Source organism: Stenella coeruleoalba (assembly GCF_951394435.1).
Source record: "Stenella coeruleoalba genome assembly, chromosome: 18".
NCBI classification, from domain to species: Eukaryota; Metazoa; Chordata; class Mammalia; order Artiodactyla; family Delphinidae; genus Stenella; species Stenella coeruleoalba.
Window position 1 is genome coordinate 65,402,156 of NC_137164.1, and position 22,060 is coordinate 65,424,215.

General features: G+C 40.4%; 1 protein-coding gene across 4 annotated transcripts in view; it reads left to right on the plus strand.

Annotated features, from left to right (window-relative positions):
- MBNL2 (muscleblind like splicing regulator 2) overlaps nucleotides 1-22,060 on the plus strand; it is a 151,713-nt gene that overhangs the window by 99,712 nt on the left and 29,941 nt on the right. For 2 of the 4 annotated variants that reach the window (XM_079902854.1, XM_079902853.1), the window contains exons 4-7: nucleotides 6,264-6,464; nucleotides 9,584-9,847; nucleotides 16,604-16,657; nucleotides 17,289-17,442. In XM_079902854.1, the coding sequence (XP_079758980.1) occupies nucleotides 6,264-6,464; nucleotides 9,584-9,847; nucleotides 16,604-16,657; nucleotides 17,289-17,442 (673 nt within the window). The remainder of the gene's footprint in view (nucleotides 1-6,263; nucleotides 6,465-9,583; nucleotides 9,848-16,603; nucleotides 16,658-17,288; nucleotides 17,443-22,060) is intronic. The other 2 variants (XM_079902856.1, XM_079902855.1) reach the window with 1 other exon arrangement.

The window sequence follows — 22,060 nt, forward strand, 5'->3', positions numbered from 1 at the left end:
GAGTCTCAGGAATGAATTAGTGACCTAATACAAGGTAGTAGGCCAAATAATGGCCCTCAAGGTACCTGGAAATGTAAATGTCACCTTACAAGGAAATAGGGTCTTTGCAGATGTGATTAAGCTAGGCATCTTGAGATGGGGAAATTCTCCTGGATTAAATGCAATCACAAGCATTCTTATAAGAGAGGCAGAGGGAGAGTTGACACACATACGGAAGAGGAGAAAGGCAATGTGCCCGTACAGGCAGAGACTGGAGTGATGTGGCCACTAACCAAGGGATGCCAGCAGCCACCAGAAAATGGAAGAGACAAAGAATGGATTCATCCCTAGAGCTTCCAGAGGGAATATGATCTTGCCAAAGCCTTGACTTTGGCCCAGTGAAACTGATTTCAGACTTACAGCCTCCAGAACTATGAAAGAATAAATGCATGTTGTTTAAGCCACCAGGTTTGTGCGAATTTGTTAGACCAGACACGGGAAATTAATACATGCAGAAATTGCTTAAGACAAAGAAATTGATAAACATAAAGTAGCCAGTATCCCTCCATTTTTAGGTTTCCTTCTTAGGTAAACTTCTCTAAAGAGCTATGCATATTTTTTCCACTCCCTTTATCTCCCATCTCCCCTGAACCCATCCACTGAAATCTCTCACCAGTGACCTCCATGTTGCTAAACCAATGGGCACTTCTGCTTTTATTGTACTCTTTCCACCTCTTAGTAACATGCAATCAATCTCTCCTTCGAGGAGCACCCCTCGCTCTCTGATCGTTCCCTCCTCTTCTGACTCCATTGCCCATTCTTTTCCTCTGTTATATGTTGAGGCTGCTATACACTGATGTTCCCAGTGCTGGACCGCTCTCTCATTTACCCTCTCCTTCATGGTCTCATCCATTTCTGAGGCTCTGAATCATCTACAGGCTGAGAACTCCCAAATGCACGTTCCCAGTCCAAACCTCTCCTCTGAGTCCCAGGTTCAGGTATCCAGCTTCCTACTGGACTCACCTTCAAATTTCTCACAGGAACTTGACATGTTCAAGACCCATTTTTTTATTCTACTACACTTCCATCTCAGTATGTGCAACCAGCAGTTTCAAACCAAAACCAAGCAGATTCTCTCACATCCAGTTCATCAGCAAATCCTGTCATATGTGCCTTCAAGTCCATCTACTTCTTCTCCCAGCACCCTCGTCTGAGCCGCCAAGTATTTCAAAATACTTTATAAGCTGTTCCCTCCTAATCTCTCAAGTTCCACTCTTGCTTTCTTCCAATGTATCCTGCACACAGCAACCGGCATACAGTTGCCTTTAAACACATAAAGGCATCACATCACTCCCTTTCTTACAACCCTTCACCTTCCCATTTCACTGGAGACAAAGCCTAAACATGTAACCTTGACTTTATCTATAGTGTCATCTGTGATCATGTCCCTTCCCAGCTCACCAACTCATTCTGGGCCACTCTTCCTTTGTCCACTGAGACCAAACCAAACTTTCCGTTCTGTGAACACACAGAGCTCTTGTTTGCCTCCAGGCCTTTGCTTTTGCTGGAAGTTTCCTACTACTCTTCACGTTTTAACTTCATCTTATTCATAAGGACTCCAACTCTATCCCCTGCGACCCACCACCAATCTCTGTCATTACCAGTGAGGCCTTCTCATTTCTGCTTATCCATAAAAATGAATTGTCATTTTATTTCTTTGTCCTTCCCCATTAGGGTTTAAGTTCAATAAATGTAGACACAGTGTTCTGGCACCATGTCTGTACCACCAATGAATATTTACTGAATGAATGAAAATGCAAACTGTTCTTTCCTCTTCTGTCTCAAATTCATTACATTTCAAAAGTCTCATTCACCTTATTCCTCCTACCAGTTTTTCTTTCTCCAATTCCTAACAGAGTGTAACAGCAATTCTTCCTTCCCTTCCCTTCCCTTCCCAGCACACTGCCCCCAACCCCTCACCTCCCACACAACCTTCCCACGTACACTCAAGATAAAGCAGCAGGTGGGTAGCCTCTAGTAGGACAGGGATTCAAGAGCCTATGCAATCCGGTCCTTGGGGGCAAGGTCTAGTGTTGAGTATTCTGTGCTCCAGAGATGCTTCCAGGAGTAAAGGGAGAAGGCTTAAGAGATGTCATGTTTTAGGCCTTTCAGTTTGAGTGCCAAATACCTACCCTTTGAAGTCAGAGCTTTCTAAATGTATGAGCTCTCACGCTCTTGTTTTAAAAAGTCAATTGACTACATTTTAGAGCCATAAAATACCTCAGGCCACTTAGTCATTCCTCCCCAGCCCTGATCCTTCCTCGCCACTACAAAATATCAAAGAGCATGTGTGCACATGTGAGCGTGTGATCTCTGAACCCAGACCTACTGCTGTAAGGTACTGAGAAGGAAGAGTGGAGAGCGAGAAACACAGGCAGGTGGGGTGAAGTCCAGAGCGAAGACGCCAAGACCGGCATTTCGGACATGATTTTCTTCCAGAAGACTCTCTGCAGCTCTTGTCCTCTGGCCTCTCTCAGTGCAGTTAGTGCTGAGAGACGAGGAGGACCAAATGGATCTCGTCTCAGACCACCTGGCAACAGCCCTCCTGCGGGAACCGCAGGGCCGCTTCTCCCAAGCCCTAGCTCGTGGCCTTCCAGGAGCAGAGTCACCTGCCCTTCTCTTAGCTACCAACTCAGACTCAAGTTCAGACATCAGCCTCAACTCCACCTGGAGACTTTAATTTGAATGCAGGATCTGAGACCCACTTTTCCAGGCAGCTGTTCAGAGCAGCCCTAACCTCCTGCCTGAGGGAGGCCCTGGCTGACGGTGGGACACGGCTCCCCGCCGATGCTCACTCTGTACGCTTATGTCTGTAAGGGCAGCTCGTGTTTTTGTTCCCTCTTCTGTTTTAAGAAATTACCAACGAAATCTAATAAGTGCAGAGGAGTAAAAACAGCCCCAGACTGGGAGCCAGGGGTCCTGGGTAGTTTGCCTTGACTCTGCCTCGGCAGCGCTGACCTTGGGGAATCCACGTGGTCTCTACTCTAAATTGCTTTCACCTGAAGACTGTGCAGTTCTCGCTGCCACGCTTGCTTCTCGCGGGTATTGAGGAGATTAAAGAAGACACAGTGTGTGAGAATGCTTTGAAAACAGCCGAACCTTTCACAGATGTAAGGTATTACTGTCAATGATGATAATAATAATAATATAGTGCCCATCTCTGAAAATTACCATAACTGTATTTTTTTTACTATTCAACTTCAACAGAAAACACTCTAGACAAAAAAAGAGAAAATATCTAATTGAATCTATCTTCATAAAGCCTATGAACTTTTAACTTTCACATGAAAGAAAATACATACTTTCCCAACCTATATTTCAAAATAAAGAAGATATTTGCTATCATTTAGTAAGATTTTATACCTCTATTATTATATTGCTATCCTGACTACATTCCTGTTATAGAACAATGGACAATTTGGGGGAAAAAACCTTTATTAATACTGATTTTTACACTACTAATGATAGCTGCTATTTCTTGCGTTCCAACCATGCGAAGTATTATAAGACAGAACTAACACCTTGCTCAGCCCAAGTCTTGAAGCTAAGTAGTTTTACTTCCCTTCTGCAGATGAGAAAACTAAAGTTCAGAGAGGTTGATCTCCTGCCCAGGGTAAAGATTAATAACTGGCCGAGCTCAGGATTTTGAATTCCTGTCTCCCTTTGTCTAGTAATTGTGTTTTTACTTTTAAATAATACTCTCTGTGACCTATATTACAGCTAACATCAATAAAACGAACTGCAACGTTCCTTTTCGACCATTAAATTAGATGAACAAGGAACAAAATTTGGCTAATGGCGAGAGATTTGTTGATATGCAAAAAGGTTTTGGGAAATGGGTTTTGAGGTTCTGACAGCCCACTGACAGTCAAGGTACAACCTGAATGTGTGTCCCTACACTGACCCAGGCTTCAAATTATCTAAAAGGGAGGGAGGTTGGGAATTTGCTCCAACAGAAAGTCAAAAATGGAGATGTGGGGAGGGCTCTAATTTCTAAATGTTTACTTCAATCATTAGCCTCTAGATTAAATTATACTACTAGTACTGGTTTTTCCTAATATTTATTTTCACTCCTCATCTATGACAGTTGTCCCCAAACTGGGGTGCACATCAGATCATGTAGTAAGTTTTTTTTAATGCAAATCTCAAGGACCCTGCCCAGACATATTGAGTCAGAATTTGTGATATCTCTATTTATGAAATTCCCCTCAGGCATTTCTGATATAGCTGGTTCTTTGAATCACTGATCTGTTGTGATTTATGACCTTTCAGAATTGATTTTCTTAAATCCTAACATTATAGAGCCCTTATACCATTTAAATCACTTGGCTTCTTTTCAACAGTACTAAATTATAAAAGCTACAGTTACTGAAAACCACAACGTTCTATAATTATGACTCAAATGGGTTGAAAATGGAAAACATTCATGTATAAAACTCTGTAGAAAGTCAAGGAAGAAAAAAACTCCTAACTGCCATCAATTTCCCATGTTAAGACCTCATGAAGCAACTTTCCCCCAAAGTGAATTTTATGTCGGAGCCATAAAGATCTAAGGGCCCCTCGTGAGAGTGCAGCGGCAGCCCTCTAAGACCATTAGAATCACCTCTTCCATCCCTCCCCCGACCAGCCACTTCAGTGAAGCCTTTCAGCCTCTCCAAGAACTCCCCGCACAAACTATCAATAATTCACTGCTTTCTAACATCATCGTTTGTAAAAGATATTTTTCCATTATTGCTGTCAACAAAAAACGTAATACACACAGATTATTATTTTTCCCATATGTTCAACAACTCAGAGCTATAAATAGACAACAAGAATGTTACCCACAATGTACAAATAGAGAAGTAGCATGACATGGCCAACCACATAGTTCAATATGAGAAAATTGCATTAACATGTGATTGCAAATACCTAAAATATCCTAAAAATAAATAGGGTAAAAGTCATCCAATAACTAAAAACAAACAAAAACTATTCAGATCCAATTCAGTGCAAAGTTTATTCTAAGAAAAATCTTTAGCATCTTAAATTTTTAACATCAGCTCTTTGAAAGTGAAGCAAAAGTTTGTTGTTCTCGTAAATGTACATTTTTAACATTGGCTCTTTAAAAGTGAAGCCAATTCCCTGGTGGCGCAGTGGTTGAGAGTCCGCCTGCCGATGCAGGGGACGCGGGTTCGTGCCCCGGTCCGGGAGGATCCCGCGTGCCTCGGAGCGGCTGGGCCCGTGAGCCATGGCCGCTGAGCCTGCGTGTCCGGAGCCTGTGCTCCGCAACGGGAGAGACCACAACAGTGAGAGGCCCGCGTACCGCAAAAAAAAAAAAAAAGTGAAGCCAAGTTTGTTGTTCCCTTAAATGTGCATTATTTCCTTTCTGAAAGGCATATTTTCAGGTGAAGCTTTTGAAAACAATCATCCCGTCAACCCTCTAATATACTTCTTTTGGACACAGAGTATAGTGATCGAGAAGTTTAGTGAGGAACTCTATACCTTCATCACTGCTGCGTTGATTTTGTGACCTAGGAAACCAAAGCAACTTTTAATGGCCAATGGAAAAGCTCAAGCCCTTCTGTCCAACCTTTCAGGAAAGGAAGATTGGATCTAGACATAGTTGAGCTAGAGCAAGAAATAGCAGGTCTAGATGTAAGCTGCCTAAGAATTTTGGGGTTATATATGCTAGTGATAGAATACGGAAACATACTGGTAAACCCGAGCAAAATAAAATACCAAATAATCCCCACTTTTTGAGAGTGTATAAACTTGGTCAGTCTGAAAATCAGTCTATAGTCAAGTGTTTTTCTTTCTTCCTCTCCCTTTGAGAGACACGTAGGAGAAATCAAAGATTATGAGTCAGCATTCCCTAAGTTTTACTGCCTTCTTGTTGTAACATTCAATAGTTTGGAATGATGAGCAATTAGGGTGAACTTATTCTTTTCTTGAGAACACTTTCATGGGAATAAAAGTTTCACCTGGTCCCTGTAGTTAGGTTTCTATGATGTTCTCCCATGTGTTTGTATGGTTTGGGGAAGAGAGGATCTGTATGGACTTCATTTTTATTAAGCAGAAAACAGAGAAGCTTAATGAATTTTCACAGTTCAGCATGGATCTATGCAATTAACATAAAGAGTCTTGTATGCAATGAATGAATTTTGCTCAAATGACACTTGCTGGTGATTTTTAAAAGTTTTATTCTAAAGGAATCTTTGTCTTGTGTTATCTTCCTTTAACAGCCCACTTTTCCTGTAGGTCCCGCAATAGGGACAAATACGGCGATTAGCTTTGCTCCTTACTTAGCACCGGTAACCCCTGGAGTTGGGTTAGTCCCAACGGAAATTCTACCCACCACACCTGTTATTGTTCCCGGAAGTCCACCTGTCACTGTTCCGGGCTCAACTGCAACTCAGAAACTTCTCAGGACTGACAAACTGGAGGTACTTCAATTATATTTGTGGTTTGAGATGCATTTGTGGTAGAACTATACCTCTGTGTAAGTGAATGCTTGTAAGATATTAATTCAGTCTTGCAAAACCACCATGCACACACATTCACCTAAAAGGCATGCATTCATACTTCTATTGTTTGAATTTAAGGTCAAGTATAAAGGAAATTAGTCTGTGGGAAAAGAATAAGTTTAATACAAACAAAAATCTGTTGTGTGGAATGTGTGTTCAGGGGCAAAATATGTAATGACCAGTGGAACATTGAATCAATCACTATGCAGGCCACGAAGATGGCTCCCAAGGGCTCCAGCTGTTCCAGGCGTGAACCTTTGCTGGATCCTGGAAAGGTCTGGTAACGGGCAGGTTAGGAGGCCAGCAGCCAGGACAAGGGGGACACTCAGGGACAGGGGTGGGAGGACGTAGGACTGTGACTACTGACCAAGTGGTATGATCATATTTCAGTATTTGAAGAACTAGTATGGCTGCTCTAGCATGTTCCAGGATATCAGCCCCAGTTATGTATAGGTAAACGGGGAACTGGAGCCTGGGAAAATCTAATTACTGATTTGGGATATTTTCTTTAACTTAAATTCCAGTGATCTACAAAAGTCAAGAAAACACAGACTTAGAGAACAAACTTATAGTTACCAGTGGGGGAAGGGTGGGGGGAAGGGATAGTTAGGGAGTTTGGGGTTGACATGTACGCACTGCTATATTTAAAATGGATAACCAACAAGGACCTACTGTATAGCACAGGGAACTCTGCTCAATATTATATAACAACCTAAATGGGGAAAGAATTTGAAAAAGAATAGATACATGTGTATGTATAACTGAATCACTTTGCCGTACACCTGAAACTATCACAACATTGTCAATCAACTATGCTCCAATATAAAATAAAAAGTTTAAAAATTCATATATTTCTAAAACATAATTCTTAAGTCATGAGTCAAACCAGCTCACCTGTACTTTACTAGGTAAAATTTCTCTTTAATCAGTTAGGGCATTCATCCATTTATCTTAACTACTGTATCCTATGACATTTAATAGAGCATTTTATATGGGTGTGTAAAGAGTCTGACAGATTTTTCAAAGAGTTCCTTTAATCCAACCATCAGTTAGTTGTTAGGTGATATATATGTATGGTTAGGATGTACACTGTGCTTTATCTTGGATCATTTGAGAATGTTCTTTCAATGAGCATTTGTTTAAATATTTACCCAATAAATATTGAAAATGATAAAATGCTGCCTAATATCAGCTTCCATCTGGAGTACATAGATCCCCAAATGAAAAGACAATAAACTCCATCGCTACTGTTTTGATCAAGACTAACCCTGTGAATACTGAACAGACCTTTCATGGGACTGGAAAAGTGTTTGGGGCTCCACCTGGTGGACCCATGAAGGTTTCGTGTTCAGTACGTGACCGTGTGGTTTAGAAAACAAATTAAATCAGCTGAGTTGGGAACAAGTTGTCCTTCCCAACAGGATTGGTAGACAAAGACATATGTAAAACTGATTCACGAGGACTTTAGCAAAGCAGCTTGCAATTCATTTCAAACCAGGAATGAAGTCAGCTGCACACAGAGCCCCTTGGTAAATGCCTGATGGCTACTCTACACCCCAATGCAGTCTTAGCCTGGAGTCATTCCACTTACAGAGGGAGGCATACTCAGAATCTGTGGGAACAGTTTAGTAATTTTTATTTTGTACATTTTATGAGCTAAAGAAGGAATGTTGGATAATATCCAAAGTAGAATGAAACAATTAAAAATTTTGTGATTTATCTGTTTACCCTTTAAACTCGCTTGGTCACTGGTCAGTGAAACTGTATTTCCCAAGTACTTTTGACTCTCACAAGGCTCAAATGTCATGTCAGTGACCCTTCCTGTAATGTCACTAATGATAAAGATGTGAACCACCACTTGAGCACATCAACTTTGGATGTGGAGCCTGAGAAGAAAATAACTTACAATTTTACTAGTAATTCTTCCCTGATAATGATATTTATAAATATAAGTATTATGTATATATGTTATTTGTGTTACTTGACGTTATCGGTATTTAGGGCAAGGTTAAGAATACTCTTTAAATTCCAAAGAAAATTTTCTTTAAACAGTAAACTCCTGATCCACGAGAATTCTCAGAGGATGGAGCATTGCAGTTACTTGAGATTTCAGGATAATTAAGGATTAAGGAATAAAAAAAGAAACAATACATCAACACTTCAAACTCTATTCTACTTCCCTCCTTTTACTTCTTTCCCTTTATCTCTTCCCATATTTCTCTCCGTTTTATTTTGTATTTTTACCTTCTTTCTGTGCTGTCAGAAATAATAATATTGTGACTTAAATGAAAGTTTTGGTGTCTTAGATATCGTAGTTCTTCTAATTTATGAGTATAAGCATACATCAGCTTTATGGAGCAGGACAGACCTATGGGAAAACGGGAGTATTCACGTTCACTCCAGCCCCACTCCCCATCCTCAGAGAGGAGAAACAAGTTCCTCACGTCGCCTTGTGCTTTTAGCAGTTGTGCAGCAATGACCTTGTGGCTTGATCTTTGGTGAAATAATCCCTCCATGTAAAAACCCTGTAAAATCCCAGAGTTGTCATAGTAGATGTGGCTATATATAGACGTCCAAATTTTATATACGTGTGTGTGTATATATATATATATACACACACGTATATAAAATCTCCAAATTACTATATATATATATAAAATATTCTTTCTTTCCTTCCTTCCTTCCCTCCCTCCCTCCCTCCTTTCCTTCTCTAAATAAATAAATAAATCCCAAGAACAATGGGGGCCTTGTTGATTTAACTGCAGATTTTGACTTTCTTAATATAGATTCTCACCCCAGAAAAGAGGGGGAAGTAAAACTCAAATTATTTTGCCCGGGATTCCAGTTACTTGAGTCCTGGATAATCGAATGTTTATGTTGTAAATGGCACAAAAGCCACCATTAAAAGAAAGGAAAGGCATTTATTCCTTTTCTTTCTTTTTTTTTTTTTTTTTACATTGTGCCTGCGCTCGCAGAGGTAGTTCCCGGCGGCCCTGGGGCCTCCTTCTGCATCGTGTGCTCTTCTCCCCATGTCCTAGGTCTGCAGGGAGTTCCAGCGAGGAAACTGTGCCCGGGGAGAGACTGACTGCCGCTTTGCACACCCCGCTGACAGCACCATGATCGACACAAACGACAACACCGTAACCGTTTGTATGGATTACATAAAGGGGCGTTGCATGAGGGAGAAATGCAAATATTTTCACCCTCCTGCACACTTGCAGGCCAAAATCAAAGCTGCGCAGCACCAAGCCAACCAGGCCGCGGTGGCCGCCCAGGCAGCCGCGGCCGCGGCCACAGTCATGGTAAGTGGGGCGCGCGCGCCGCGCACCTTCCCCGGCCCGCGAGCCCGGAGCCGCGCCTTCCGCGCGGGGACGCGCACGCTCCCCAGACCGCTGGGAGCGGGGGACGGCTGCTGTTCCCGCTGCTCCGCTGCCTACGTCCTGTCTCGGTTGCCCCCGTTTTGTTTTGTTTTGTTCTGTTCTGTCCCTCCCTCCTTCCCTTCTGCAGCACAATAAGTAAATCTCTCAGGCGGGCGCAGGGAACGCGGGGCGGGTGCGAGCGCCCTTCCCCACGCCCAGTTCTGCTCGGAGACCTGACACGGGCGGGACCGGCCCGGGCTCCTCGCAGAGCGGGAAGGACCAGGGAGGCGGCCCAGAAACAGAGAGAGACAGACAGACAGACAGAGACAGAGAGAGAGGGAAACAGGGCGGGAGGCCTGCGGCGGCTGCTGCGCATCAGCCGCAGCGCTCCCGAGACGGCAGTCCGGAGCCAGGAGCCCTCGGCCGGCGGCCCCCGCTGCCCGGCTTTTCCCTACCCCCATCTTTTGTCCCTCTTCTGTCACTTATCACAAAGGCTACGCTGCGAACTCTCTCTCCCTAAACGAAATTTTATGCAGAACATCAAGTCATGAAACAGCTGAAGATGGAGCTGTAGGGCTGGTGCTTGGAAAAAAAAAAGAAGTCCTGGAACCCAGCCTCAGGTCCCTGAGTCACTGTCCTGTCTCAGGCCCCACCCCAGACCTTTGGGCTCTGAATACAAATTTTAAAATATCCCCAGGTGTTTTGTATACACAGTAACATTTGAGAAGCCCCTACCTAGAACACTTAAATTTAGCTGTATTCTGGGATTACCTGAGGGATCTTGAAAGGTTCTAACATCAGTCCCTTCCCCCAAGTTTCTTATTTAATTAGTTTGGATGTGGCCTGGGCAGGGGCTTGCTTTCTTTATTCTTTCTTTCTTTCTTTCTTTAGAAGCTCCCAGTTGATCCCAGTGTGCAGCAAAGTTTGAGAACCACTGCACTGGCCTGTAGAATTAATTTGTTTTCATGTGAGATCTCTGGCTTGACAGAAGTCTGTTTTAATATATGATAGGCACTGGGCATCCATTCATTCAAAACATATGAGACCTGCCGTGCATCAGGCACTTGCCGGCTGGAAAAAATAAATTAGGCAGCTTTCCTTGCCCTCGGGGAGCTTGGAGTTTAGGGACAGTGATACTGCTCCTCCATGACACAATGGAAATGCATAATGGGGTCCAGGGTGGAGGGGGGCAGGAAAGACTCAGTGGCCAGTCATCCCTCGAGAAAGATAGATATGGCTTCAGATACGAAAGGTATAGTTTAAAACACATTGTTCTAACTAGCGACCACCACTTCATACACTAATGCCTGATCAGAATGCAAGGGTAGCTGTTATACACCAAGTTCATATTACTCAACATTCTTTCCACAAATTTTTTTGTTTAGAGAACGATTCATTTTATTTTATTTTATATTTTTAGAGAATGATTCGTTTTATTTTTTATTATTTTTGGCCACACCACGCAGCTTTCAGGACCTTAGTTCCCTGACCAGGGATTGAACCTGGGCCCTCGGCATGAAAGCACAGAGTCCCAAACACCAGACCGCCAGGGAATTCCCTCCACAAACGTTTATAAGGCCTGGCCCAGTGACAAGCAACAGGGATGCAGAGAGGAAGGCACAGAGCCTGCCCTTAACATCATCACCGCTTAGTGTGGCCTGTGTGCTTATTCACACCTTTCCAATCTCAGCTTATTCCCAAGTATCTTGAGCACTGAGTCCTTCATCTCTCTCACTGTTTCTTCTCAGAGTCCTCGTCCCTTTAGTGTTTTTTCATCACTGGACATAACAGTGATTTTTCTGTGAGTTTCTATATATGTGGGAATGTATGCATCCACATGAGAGAGTCAGGACAATATAGATAAATTCTCCCCTTTTTGTTCTCATAAAAGAGTGGTTTTCAAAACTGATTATAATTAGGTGCAGGGGGTGAGGGACCTGTAGGGGAGATGAGAATAAATTGGTCACTTAATGCTGATGAAAAAGGAATTCTTTTAGAGAGCAAATGAGGTCTTCTATACACTTCTGCAGTGTGGAATCCATCTTCATCCACTTAGTGAAGATCTCATCCTACCGAGAAGTAAAATGTTTTTCATTGTAATCATTCTTTCAGGCCAGCCCAAATTTATTCTAACTGGTGTGTTGATCGTTGGGCACAAAGAACACGTTTTTACCTTAAGCGAATGTTATAAATCATAACTAGGTATCAAGGATACCCCCAAGGCTAGTTAGAACTCTGGCTGCAAGAGACAAAAACTTCACTAGATCATTTAGTGCCCTCCAAGGGAGGAGCGGTAAAATAGGGCTCAGGGGTAGATGGATCCGGAAACTTGAAAACCAGTAGGTCTCTCTCTTTTCTTTTTTTCTGCTCCTCTTGGTATATCAGCTCCATTCTCTAAGATCAGCTTCTCCAAACAACACTGGCCATGGCTTTGGACACCTGTAGGGACACATTCTTACATTTCCTGACAAGAGACAAAAATAGTATCTATACCATCTCCAATTAGGAACAAAAAAATGAGCCACCAGGGTCATTTTGGTGGTTGTCCTGTGGTGAGAGTAATAGCATGCCGTGATTGGCTCAGCCCGGATCACGATGGCCATCTCTGGCCACTGGGATATGAGATGAGGTTCTGGGACTATGAAAAACTTAGTCCCTATACCTCAAATACCTGTTAAATACAAGAAAACACTGGTACTAATAGTGACCTTTACAGCTGAGCCCTGAATTTATCTGAGCCTTGATTTATCCGGCTGTTACCTAGAAGTACCAGTTCTAACATCTGCAGTCAGTATGTTCTTCAATCACTGAAGGAACAGTGCACCTAGAATATGTCAATGGTAGATGACCTGGGTTGATGGAGATAAGAGAAGAAATGGCCATTTACACAAACAGCCCGGTATCTTTAAAGCAAGATTCGACTCCTCTATGTGCCTTTCTGTGCATTTTCACATCATTTTCATCAAGATGCACAGACCTTGTTGCAGTGGATGTCAGTATATTTAGTTACCATAGTTTCCTAGATTGTTACCCTGTGCCCAGATTTGGAGTTCTGATACTTCAGGTGATCTTGCAACACCGTCAAAGACAACCCAAAGGAATGTAGTTTCAGAACAAAGCGTCAGCTTCTTTCTGACAATGACATGAAAATTACTGAATCTGTCATGTCTTTTTAGTTGAAGTGAGAGGCTCATTTGAAACCAGTCTAGTTGCAGTTGGATGAAGTCCAAGTATTCTTATTCTCATAGCAAGATTACTCGGTACACTGAAGAAAAACTATTATTTCCTTATTTAAAAGAACAAATGGGAGTGATGATTGCAGTCAGAAGATATTAGTATTCCATTCACCTGGGTTCCATATCTGAACACCAAGAATTTCTGTAGTGCAATTTTTATTATTGTCCGGGATTTCCCCTTCTCTGGATTAACTGGACCTGAAAAGGAATCTAAAGCTTTGATTCCAGAAAAAGAGACATCTCTTTCCTTTAGGGCCTATTCTTTTGCACTGCCTCTTAAAACATGAGCATCATCCTCATCAGAATTTTTCAAATGTAAGAATAAGCAGACAGAGCTTCTCTTTGGTAATTTTAACACAAAGGTATCTGATCTTCAAGTCAGCAGTCCTTCTTCACACACACACCAAAATGGGGCTACACCAGGAGATACTTATTTTGTAAAAGGAAACAGGACCAGCTGCCATCAGCTAGATAAGTTTCAGTTGTTCAAGAAAACATGTACAGGAACTTTGAATCCCATCCTACTTGTCCACATCCTTTTCTTCCACATTCGAGTGGCAGCTCTGATTACTGTCGTCAGCATTTCCTGACTCCTCAGGTTTGGTCTTTGCCTCTAATGCCGGGCCCTTGGTTGGCTTGCCTTGGCTTGAAGTTGGCTTGCTCCTTGATCCAGAAAATGAAAAGCCTGGCTGTATGTATATAAGGCTGGAGAAAGCCCAGAGGGGGCAAAGGATCAGAAATGTTGGTGAAGCCAGCAAGAATGGGTGCCCAGTGCCTGGCACACAGTAGGGGCTCAATTAAAGAGAACCTCGTTCTCTGCATAGGTGCCTAAGGAAGCTCCCAAGATGCACCGGGCTTCGGGATCGCTCAGGTCTATTTTAAGCCTGAAGATCTTTCAATATAGGTAAACATATGCCTGCAGCCACATAATACCCTCTAAAACGGAACATCTGTGTACTACAAAGCCACATTAGAACACGATTATTCATCCATACAGTTTTTTAAAAACATTCTACCCATGTGCTTCAAAGTGTGAGGTGGGCAAGATATTAATATGTACACTCGACCCTCCAAGACCTTAGTGTTTCCTTGAAGAGACAAGATATTTGCATTTAGTAAAGAAAACCCCAAATAAGGAGTGGTAGAAAGGGAAATGCAGTCACTGTCCAGCTCAGTTTAGGGCTCTCAGCTTCTTTAAATTCCTAGTTTATTATAATTTCTGTCAAAATTGCATTTCATCAAACTAAGATTGGAAAAAAAGAGAACATTAACCTTTCAGGTGTCGATCTTAAGGAGAACTATTTAATATTTCTTTTTTCTACTTGGAGACTTCATTAAATGATGCTCTGTTAAATCAAAATTTTGCTCATAAATACCAGCCTGTGGAGACATAATCACTCTTCTAGTTAGCATATCAGAAAAGATCAACCCAATAGCAGATTTGTTCTATAACTCTCACAGACTGGAAAAGTGAAGGAAAGAATTGAAACCAGAAAGTTGAGGCCAAAATGATTTTGGGTTTAACCATCCAGTTAATGTTGTTAGTGTACTCTATGAGAACAGGCTATGCAGCTTTATGTAGTTAGTACAGACTAATACAAGCAAAAAATTTTTTTAATTTTTAAAAATTGCATTATCTAGCAGTGTAAAACTATACAGGAATGAAAGACTTTAAACAAAAATGGTGTCATGAAAGTTACATCATGGCAAACTGACATTTGAGGAAAGAATATTCAAAGAAGCTTTCTCATTGTGAAGCTTGTTGGGTTTTGAAAATGTTCACAATTCTGCCTGAAGAACAATGATTTCATATTATGTGATGGCCTCTATCCAGACTGCCTTCCAAAGCAGCTTCTCCACTGGCCATTCTAAGCCTCTCCTCTATCTATAGTCCTTTCTGCTTTACTGCTAGTCTCCACCCCGCTCCACCCTTAGCTCTTTCCTTTACCTCCTATCACCTCCATACTTTTAATCCTGAGTCTTCAAATGATGATGAACCGCTCTTTATTGGCCAAGGAAGATACCATTCATTGTTTCCCATTTTGAGGGTTAAATACTATCCCATTTTCTTTCAAATGCCATAGCTGTAACTCGGAACTTTAGAATAAAACATTTTGTATTTATTGTGCAAACCTTAGGGATTTACCTATTGTGCTAAACATAGAAAATGGGTATTTCATTTCTTTTGTTTGCATTGGAGCTATTCCTTTGAATTTCTTTATTTTCATAGAATTCCATCATAAAATTTTTAGATTTTTTTTTACAACAGTTATCAAGGAACAGGAAAATTTTTTCATCATGGTCTAAATCAATATTTATTATTATTTCAGCTGTTTAAATGAAACTATCTGCCCACAAGTATGGTTATAAGTTAAAGATATTATTTGACTTCTAATAGTCCAAGCAGTTCTTTGCTCTTTTAGCTGTTTGCTATTTTTAGCTATTGTACTTGTTCTAGCCAAGAGTTTCCCACATCTCATTAACTGGGTTGGTCACTGATTATACTTAAAAGTACGACTAGAATTATTAAGTATAAATTATTTTGATACCTGAGGACACTAAATACCCGTTAAAGGGTATTTTCTTAGTGTAATCTGGTAAGTTGTTCGCGATAAATTGAATTAAAATTTCAAATGTGGTGGAAAACAGAATGGATGATAAGTTAGTCATTAGAAACCATATGATGGAATAAAAGCAGGACATTTGAGAAACCTACCATGCAAATTCAAAACCTGTTAAGCTTGGAACCTTATTCCACGTTACCAGATCCACACTAGCAAAGTGAAGAGAAAAACTGAGACAATTATCCACATAATTCAGACAAAAAAATTAAGATCCAAACCCAAACAGTTTTGCCTAAATAATCTTGTGTTTGAATATTTTTTTGCCTGAATTGTTTGTCTCAGTTTGCCGCTTCATTTTGTTAGGCTAGATCTTCATTAAAAATTATTTTTATAAAAGTTAAAGATATTATCTTTTTTTTCAACTTGGATCTTATAACTTGGATGTTATACGTAGTGCATTCATTGTTTTATATTTGAAAACTAACTTATCAGAAGTTCTTCAATCCTGTGGCCCTTAAAAGTTTTGCATTTTTTTCTGAAGCAATGTAAAAAATGCTTATGGTGTGTATGCAAGCTGCTGTTTTAATTAACTTTCCTGAATTTCAAACATCTATATTTTACTCTCTTATATGCTTTTAACTAAGGTATAGTAGATGCATTTTTGCTTCAATACTAATTTAAGGTGTAATATTCATTTCTTTAGAGAACATTTTTGTTGTTGTGCATGCCTAGTGTTTTGTACGTTGTATATTGCATTCAGAATATTTTTTTCCTTCTCACCTATCCACAATGCAATGCCGTTCCCATGATGCACCTCTGCTTGCTGTTTACCTGTATGTTAATTCGCTTGAATCCCATTGGCCCACTGCCATCATGTGCTCGCTGCCTGTTATTAAAAGACTCAGTCGACTGCCAAAGCAATGAAGCGACCTCTCGAAGCATCTGTAGACCTGGTACTTTGACCTTTCACCTTTCGCTTTGCATGTAGCTTTTCAGAGAACCATCTGAGATTTGTATTACTTGTAAAATATTGGTTGCAAACAATCATTATTATTAATTAATGAAAAAAATTCAATAAGGTGTTTAGCCATCTCATTTTCATATGTAATATGTGGAATAAATTAATCCTAACAAATTTTAATACCTTTTCCAAAAGAGTGAAGCAAATTTAAATTACTTGGCTTGGAAAAATGCTCATTATAATTCTAATTAACCTTTAAATTCAAGAAATTGCCACTTTGTTAAGGAAAAGAATAGGTATTAATAATAACACAAATGCTTCCTTCCCCCCTTAGACTAGTTTAACTCATTTTAAAAGCTGAAGTCATTTTTCGTTGTTGTTGCTTGATAGCTTTTCTTTTCCTTAGTTAAGATGCTACCGTTTTGGATTACAGAAATCATGCTTTGCTCTCGGTAACAAACTCTCACTCATTCGACTTTGCCGCTGTTTAAATTAAGGTGCATGGCAGACGCATCTCCTTAGCTGTCATTTTTTAAAAGTATGCTGCAGTTGATGATCTCTGTGGACGCTGAAGGTGTGCTCACTTTGAGTTACACGTATCTTATCCACTTCCTCCCTTACAGGCCTTTCCTCCTGGTGCTCTTCATCCTTTACCAAAGAGACAAGCACTTGAAAAAAGCAACGGTGCCAGCACCGTCTTTAATCCCAGCGTCTTGCACTACCAGCAGGCTCTCACCAGTGCACAGCTGCAGCAACACACGGCATTCATTCCGACAGGTACGTGCCCTGACAGTTCCAAGTCCTGTGTCCGTGTGCCCTCCGGTCATGTGCTTTCTTCTCATTCCTTTAAGCTGTTTGGTGGCATCTAGTTTGCTTTTAAAGGTACGATAAATACAGCCTGAAACTCATCATTGTCCTAGCTATCTAGATAATTTACCTTGCTTGGGACAATAGCTAAAGACTGTTAGGATTCTAAAGCCAAATATTTTATAGAGTTAAGTGACAGTTTGAACCCGTGAGAAGCAAACAGCAGTTAGGGCTTTTGGTTTCTTGTGTTTACACAAGCTGTGTAAAAATTGTTTATGTAAGTAAGACCTCTTATGTGTGACAATTGAAATTTGTCACTAACCCTGAATGACCTAAAAATAGCAATTCCAGTAAATACTAACCTTTTTTTTTTCCTATTCCTATTCAGAGCACTAAACAAAACAAAACAAAACAAACAAACAAAAAGAGAGGCTATTCAAATTAAAGCAAACATCTACTCATATTTTTACATCCATTCTATCTCTTTTGCCATCCTTCTCAACTTCCACCAAGTTCACAAATATAGAGAACTCTTATCCTCAGTTTCTAAGCCAATGCCTGATAATATTAGGTGCTAAGGTGCTTTAACTCTGTCATCCTACTAAGAAATGAATTCTGTTAATCACAGAACCTTGAAGTTTAAAGGATTCTTAGTGATCTCCTCATCCAATTGATTGTTTTACAGATGAGAAAGCTGAGGCCCCCTAAATGTGCAGTGACTTCCCAAGGTGGCACTACTAAAGAGAAAAAGACCTAGAACCCAGTTTCCCTGTGACCAGCTCGATGTACATGACATGACACCAGCCAGCCTCCATAGGCAGAGGCCAGAGTCCTCCTTTAGAGCCTGGCATAAAACATCAGATAAAAGCGAAGAAACAAGAGTACAATGCACGCCAACCCTCCTCTGTTTTTTTACCCACAATGCATGCCAACCCTCTGTTTTTTTACCCACCTTCCTGACCACAGACCTACATACACCATACACAAACACAAAGAGTCACCATAAATGACTGGGGTTTTGACCTTTTAGTCTGAGCTAAAGGAAGGGATAACATTTGCAAAATAAAATTTGCTGGAATGTCAAAAATAAAAAAAGAACCACGGAGTGACTTAGGCTTTAGTGAGAAGGCTGTCCATTGAGTTCTTAGTTTGAAGTCAAAATTTTCAGCCTATGACAGTGACTTGAAGGTCAATATAGGTGCATAACAATTTTATCAAAAAAAAAAAAAAGCATATTGATCCCAATCCACACGGGTGGACTTTTCACGTTTGTTATCTATTTTCTTAAATCCTGTAGCATATCAGGAATTAACATAGGAGGGAGCTGAATAAATATTTCTATCCTATTCTTTATATAAAATCTACACTTTGAAATGAATTATTAACCTAACAATATTTATATTGTAGTAAAAAATATAAATTACATTAGTAAAGTGGTTCTTAGTATATAGTTTTCTTATTTTAGTTCTGCTCTTCTCTTAAAATAAATAGACTCATAGACCTGTAGAATGTGTCTCCAAATCAGTAATTATTGGGGCTTCAATCTTGTCCTATTACAACCTTAATTAGTGACATTTCAGTACAGTTATAGCACAGCAGTGATTGTACTTGTAATCCACTTGATATAGCATGTTTATAAAATAATTACTAGAAGGTAAACTTATCTGAAGGCCCTGTGTGATTTCTACAAGTGTCATATTTGATAGACCTTGTCACTAGATATTTTAAGAGAAAAAAATTGTGGAAGAATATACTGAGTGGAAAAACAGAAAAGGACAAGTCTGTTTCTGAAGACTGGGTAGTAATGCCACTACCATTTCCTGGGAATGCCTCTGAAACCCTGGAGCTAAGCCATGCAAAAGGCTGAAGGCCTCTAACTCGTATTAACACTTCAATTCAATAATGGCTGACTTGTTAAATCACGGGAAGAATTCTCATTTAAAAATATTTCACCTGGAAACCATTTAAAGACTTCCAAAGCAAGAACGAATAACGTCCCATTTGCAATGGCCTGATTATAGTTGATGAAATGCTTGTATTGAGGACCCAAAGGCTGTTCTGGGTGCTGTGGTTGTGCACTTCCGCCCCCTGCTGGACTCTTTAAGAACTGTTCAAGTGTGTCCAGCAACTCTCCATAGAGTGGGCTTTGGGAGCAGAAAAGTGGGTCCTAGCCCGCTTAATTCTGTGCATTAGAAGTATTTCCATCTGTAACATGACATAAATATCATAATGAACAAACACGTGGATCTCATGCTCTGAAATGGTATTTCAACTTCTATGAAGTTTTCACGTTTCTCTTAAATGATGAAAGGATAATTTTATTAAAAGGAAATTAGCATAGTCCTTCCCCCAGTTAAATCCGTAACAGAAAATTCCGTGTTTATTTTGGCTCTAGTTTTTATTTCAGGCACTCTTTCTCATAAGCCACATTTTCAACCTAATTTAAAATGATAATGATAATAATCATTCTTTGTTAATCACTGTTGTTTTAAACTCTGAAAATTAAGTGATGATGTTCAAAAAATTTTTTTAAGTTAGTAAATGAGGAGCTCATTACTTTTAAACTGACAGATTTTGATTTTTCTCTAAATACTTTACATTAACAATTATCATAAATGTGAAACAAAAAAACATTTTATGTTCTCCTGGAAGTTACCCTTTACTGAAAGGTCATTCACAGTGAAGTTTTTGATATGCTGCTAAAATTCTCCCATTGATACAATGTGACTTTGAATTTCAGGAATTCTGCCTCCAGGCTGTGGAGATATTAATTTAAAATATTACGCAAAATATGGGATTCTTCTCCAAACCCATGCTAATATAATTATCACCCTGGTTGATGCCCTAGCACATTTGCAGTGGGTGGGATTTTTCCTTTTTTGATAGGCATTGTTTTAACCTAGTGGTTATACTTTTTCTTTGCTATGTTAGGAAAGTGACAAAAACCACACACACAGAAATAGCAGCATAATAATTCTTGGCATTTCTCTGACAGGTTTATTCTGAGTTCCTCTAAGTGTTCTTATCTCATTATCCTTCAAGATAGTTCCGCCAAGTGGCAGGCGTAATTATTTGCATTTTGCAGATGGGAAAACTGAGGCTGTGCCTTTGCCGTAAAGTGGAATATATGATTCATGGAATTGTCCAGATAATTCTACTCGCAGATTCTAGAGCTGAAATGTTTGTGCAACTGAAGCAGAAAACATTTGAGAAGTGTTTGTTAATAGAATTAGTGCCTTAGTGAAATGCTTCTGCCAGTCAGAGCAAAGACGACCTACTGACTCTCTCCTTGATTTATTTCATTATATTGGAAATACAGAGTAAGTAGAACAGGGAAGTGCTAGCACAAATACTGCCTAATGATCAGAAACCATACTATTACATAAGTGTATCACACACCTTGGTGAAAGATTTGTCAGTGTTTAGTGGAAACCCTATCTGTATAACCATAGCAAAATGTGTTTATCCTATTGAATTCAGCAAGCCACTGTTGAACACATAGTCTGTTCTGGGTTCCAAAGCCAGTAGGGGCATACAACGGAGTTCAGAACACGGCAAAAACCAAATATAATGCAAAGCGTGAAGGGCTACCTTAGGGAGTGGGCAAAGCGATTTGAGAATGAGGAAGCAAGAGACAATGTATTCGCCATGGGACATGCAGTAGGTGGTGGCGACGAAGGATATGGAGAAAGAAGGACTTTCCAAAGGAGGAGAAATTTGCTTAGGACTTTGAAAGGAAATTTTACCAGTGTGGGAAGAGCATCCCAGGCAGGGGGAAGAGCATGGATTGGGAACAGTGTACTTGAGGAATAACAAGTTGCCCGTTGTAGCTCAGTGTAAAGTACTGAAGGGGCTGTGTTTGCAGGGGTGGGGGGTGGGAGAGAGTGGGGTGAAAAGGCAGAGATGGAGCTTAGAAAGAAGATCAGGACCAGAATCTGCCATTGAGTAAGACAGCCACACATTGCAAAACTTCTGTGTTTCCGATATGCATATCACTTTTAGGCCACATAGAGAGAGATGCTCAGCACATTGATTTGGTTGAGCGTTTCAGGCGCATCCTGAACTGAAGCCAAAGGACGGTTCCAGTCCTAGCCCAGTGTGGCTGTAGGAGCTGCTGCTGATGATCTGCAGCTCAGTGACATTCAGGTGTGTCCAAGAAAGGGAAGTGCTCCAAGAAAGCCCATCCGCATTGGAATGCGAGAGAATAACATGGAATTTTTATAGGGATGATTTTGAATCCAGCCATGGTTGACTTTGAAATCATTCACGAACTGGGTACTTTAATACATTTTAGGAATAAGTTGCTCCCAACACACTCTCACTGGTGGCTGAGAACATTCACTCAATTGACTGTTTACCATGCGCCCCATAGACGTAGACAGACATGAACCCTGCCCTCCAGAGTTTACAGTGGAAGAGGAGAGGTGGATTTCAATAAATAGCCAGAGAAGTATATAATTAAAAGTTTTTATGAGTATAATGAATGAAAAAGTAGAGAGTTCAGCAAGGTTTAAAATAGGAAACTGATTTAAGTGGCATGTGAATATAGGTAACAGAACAATTGAAGAGTTTTTTAAAGAAGCAACAT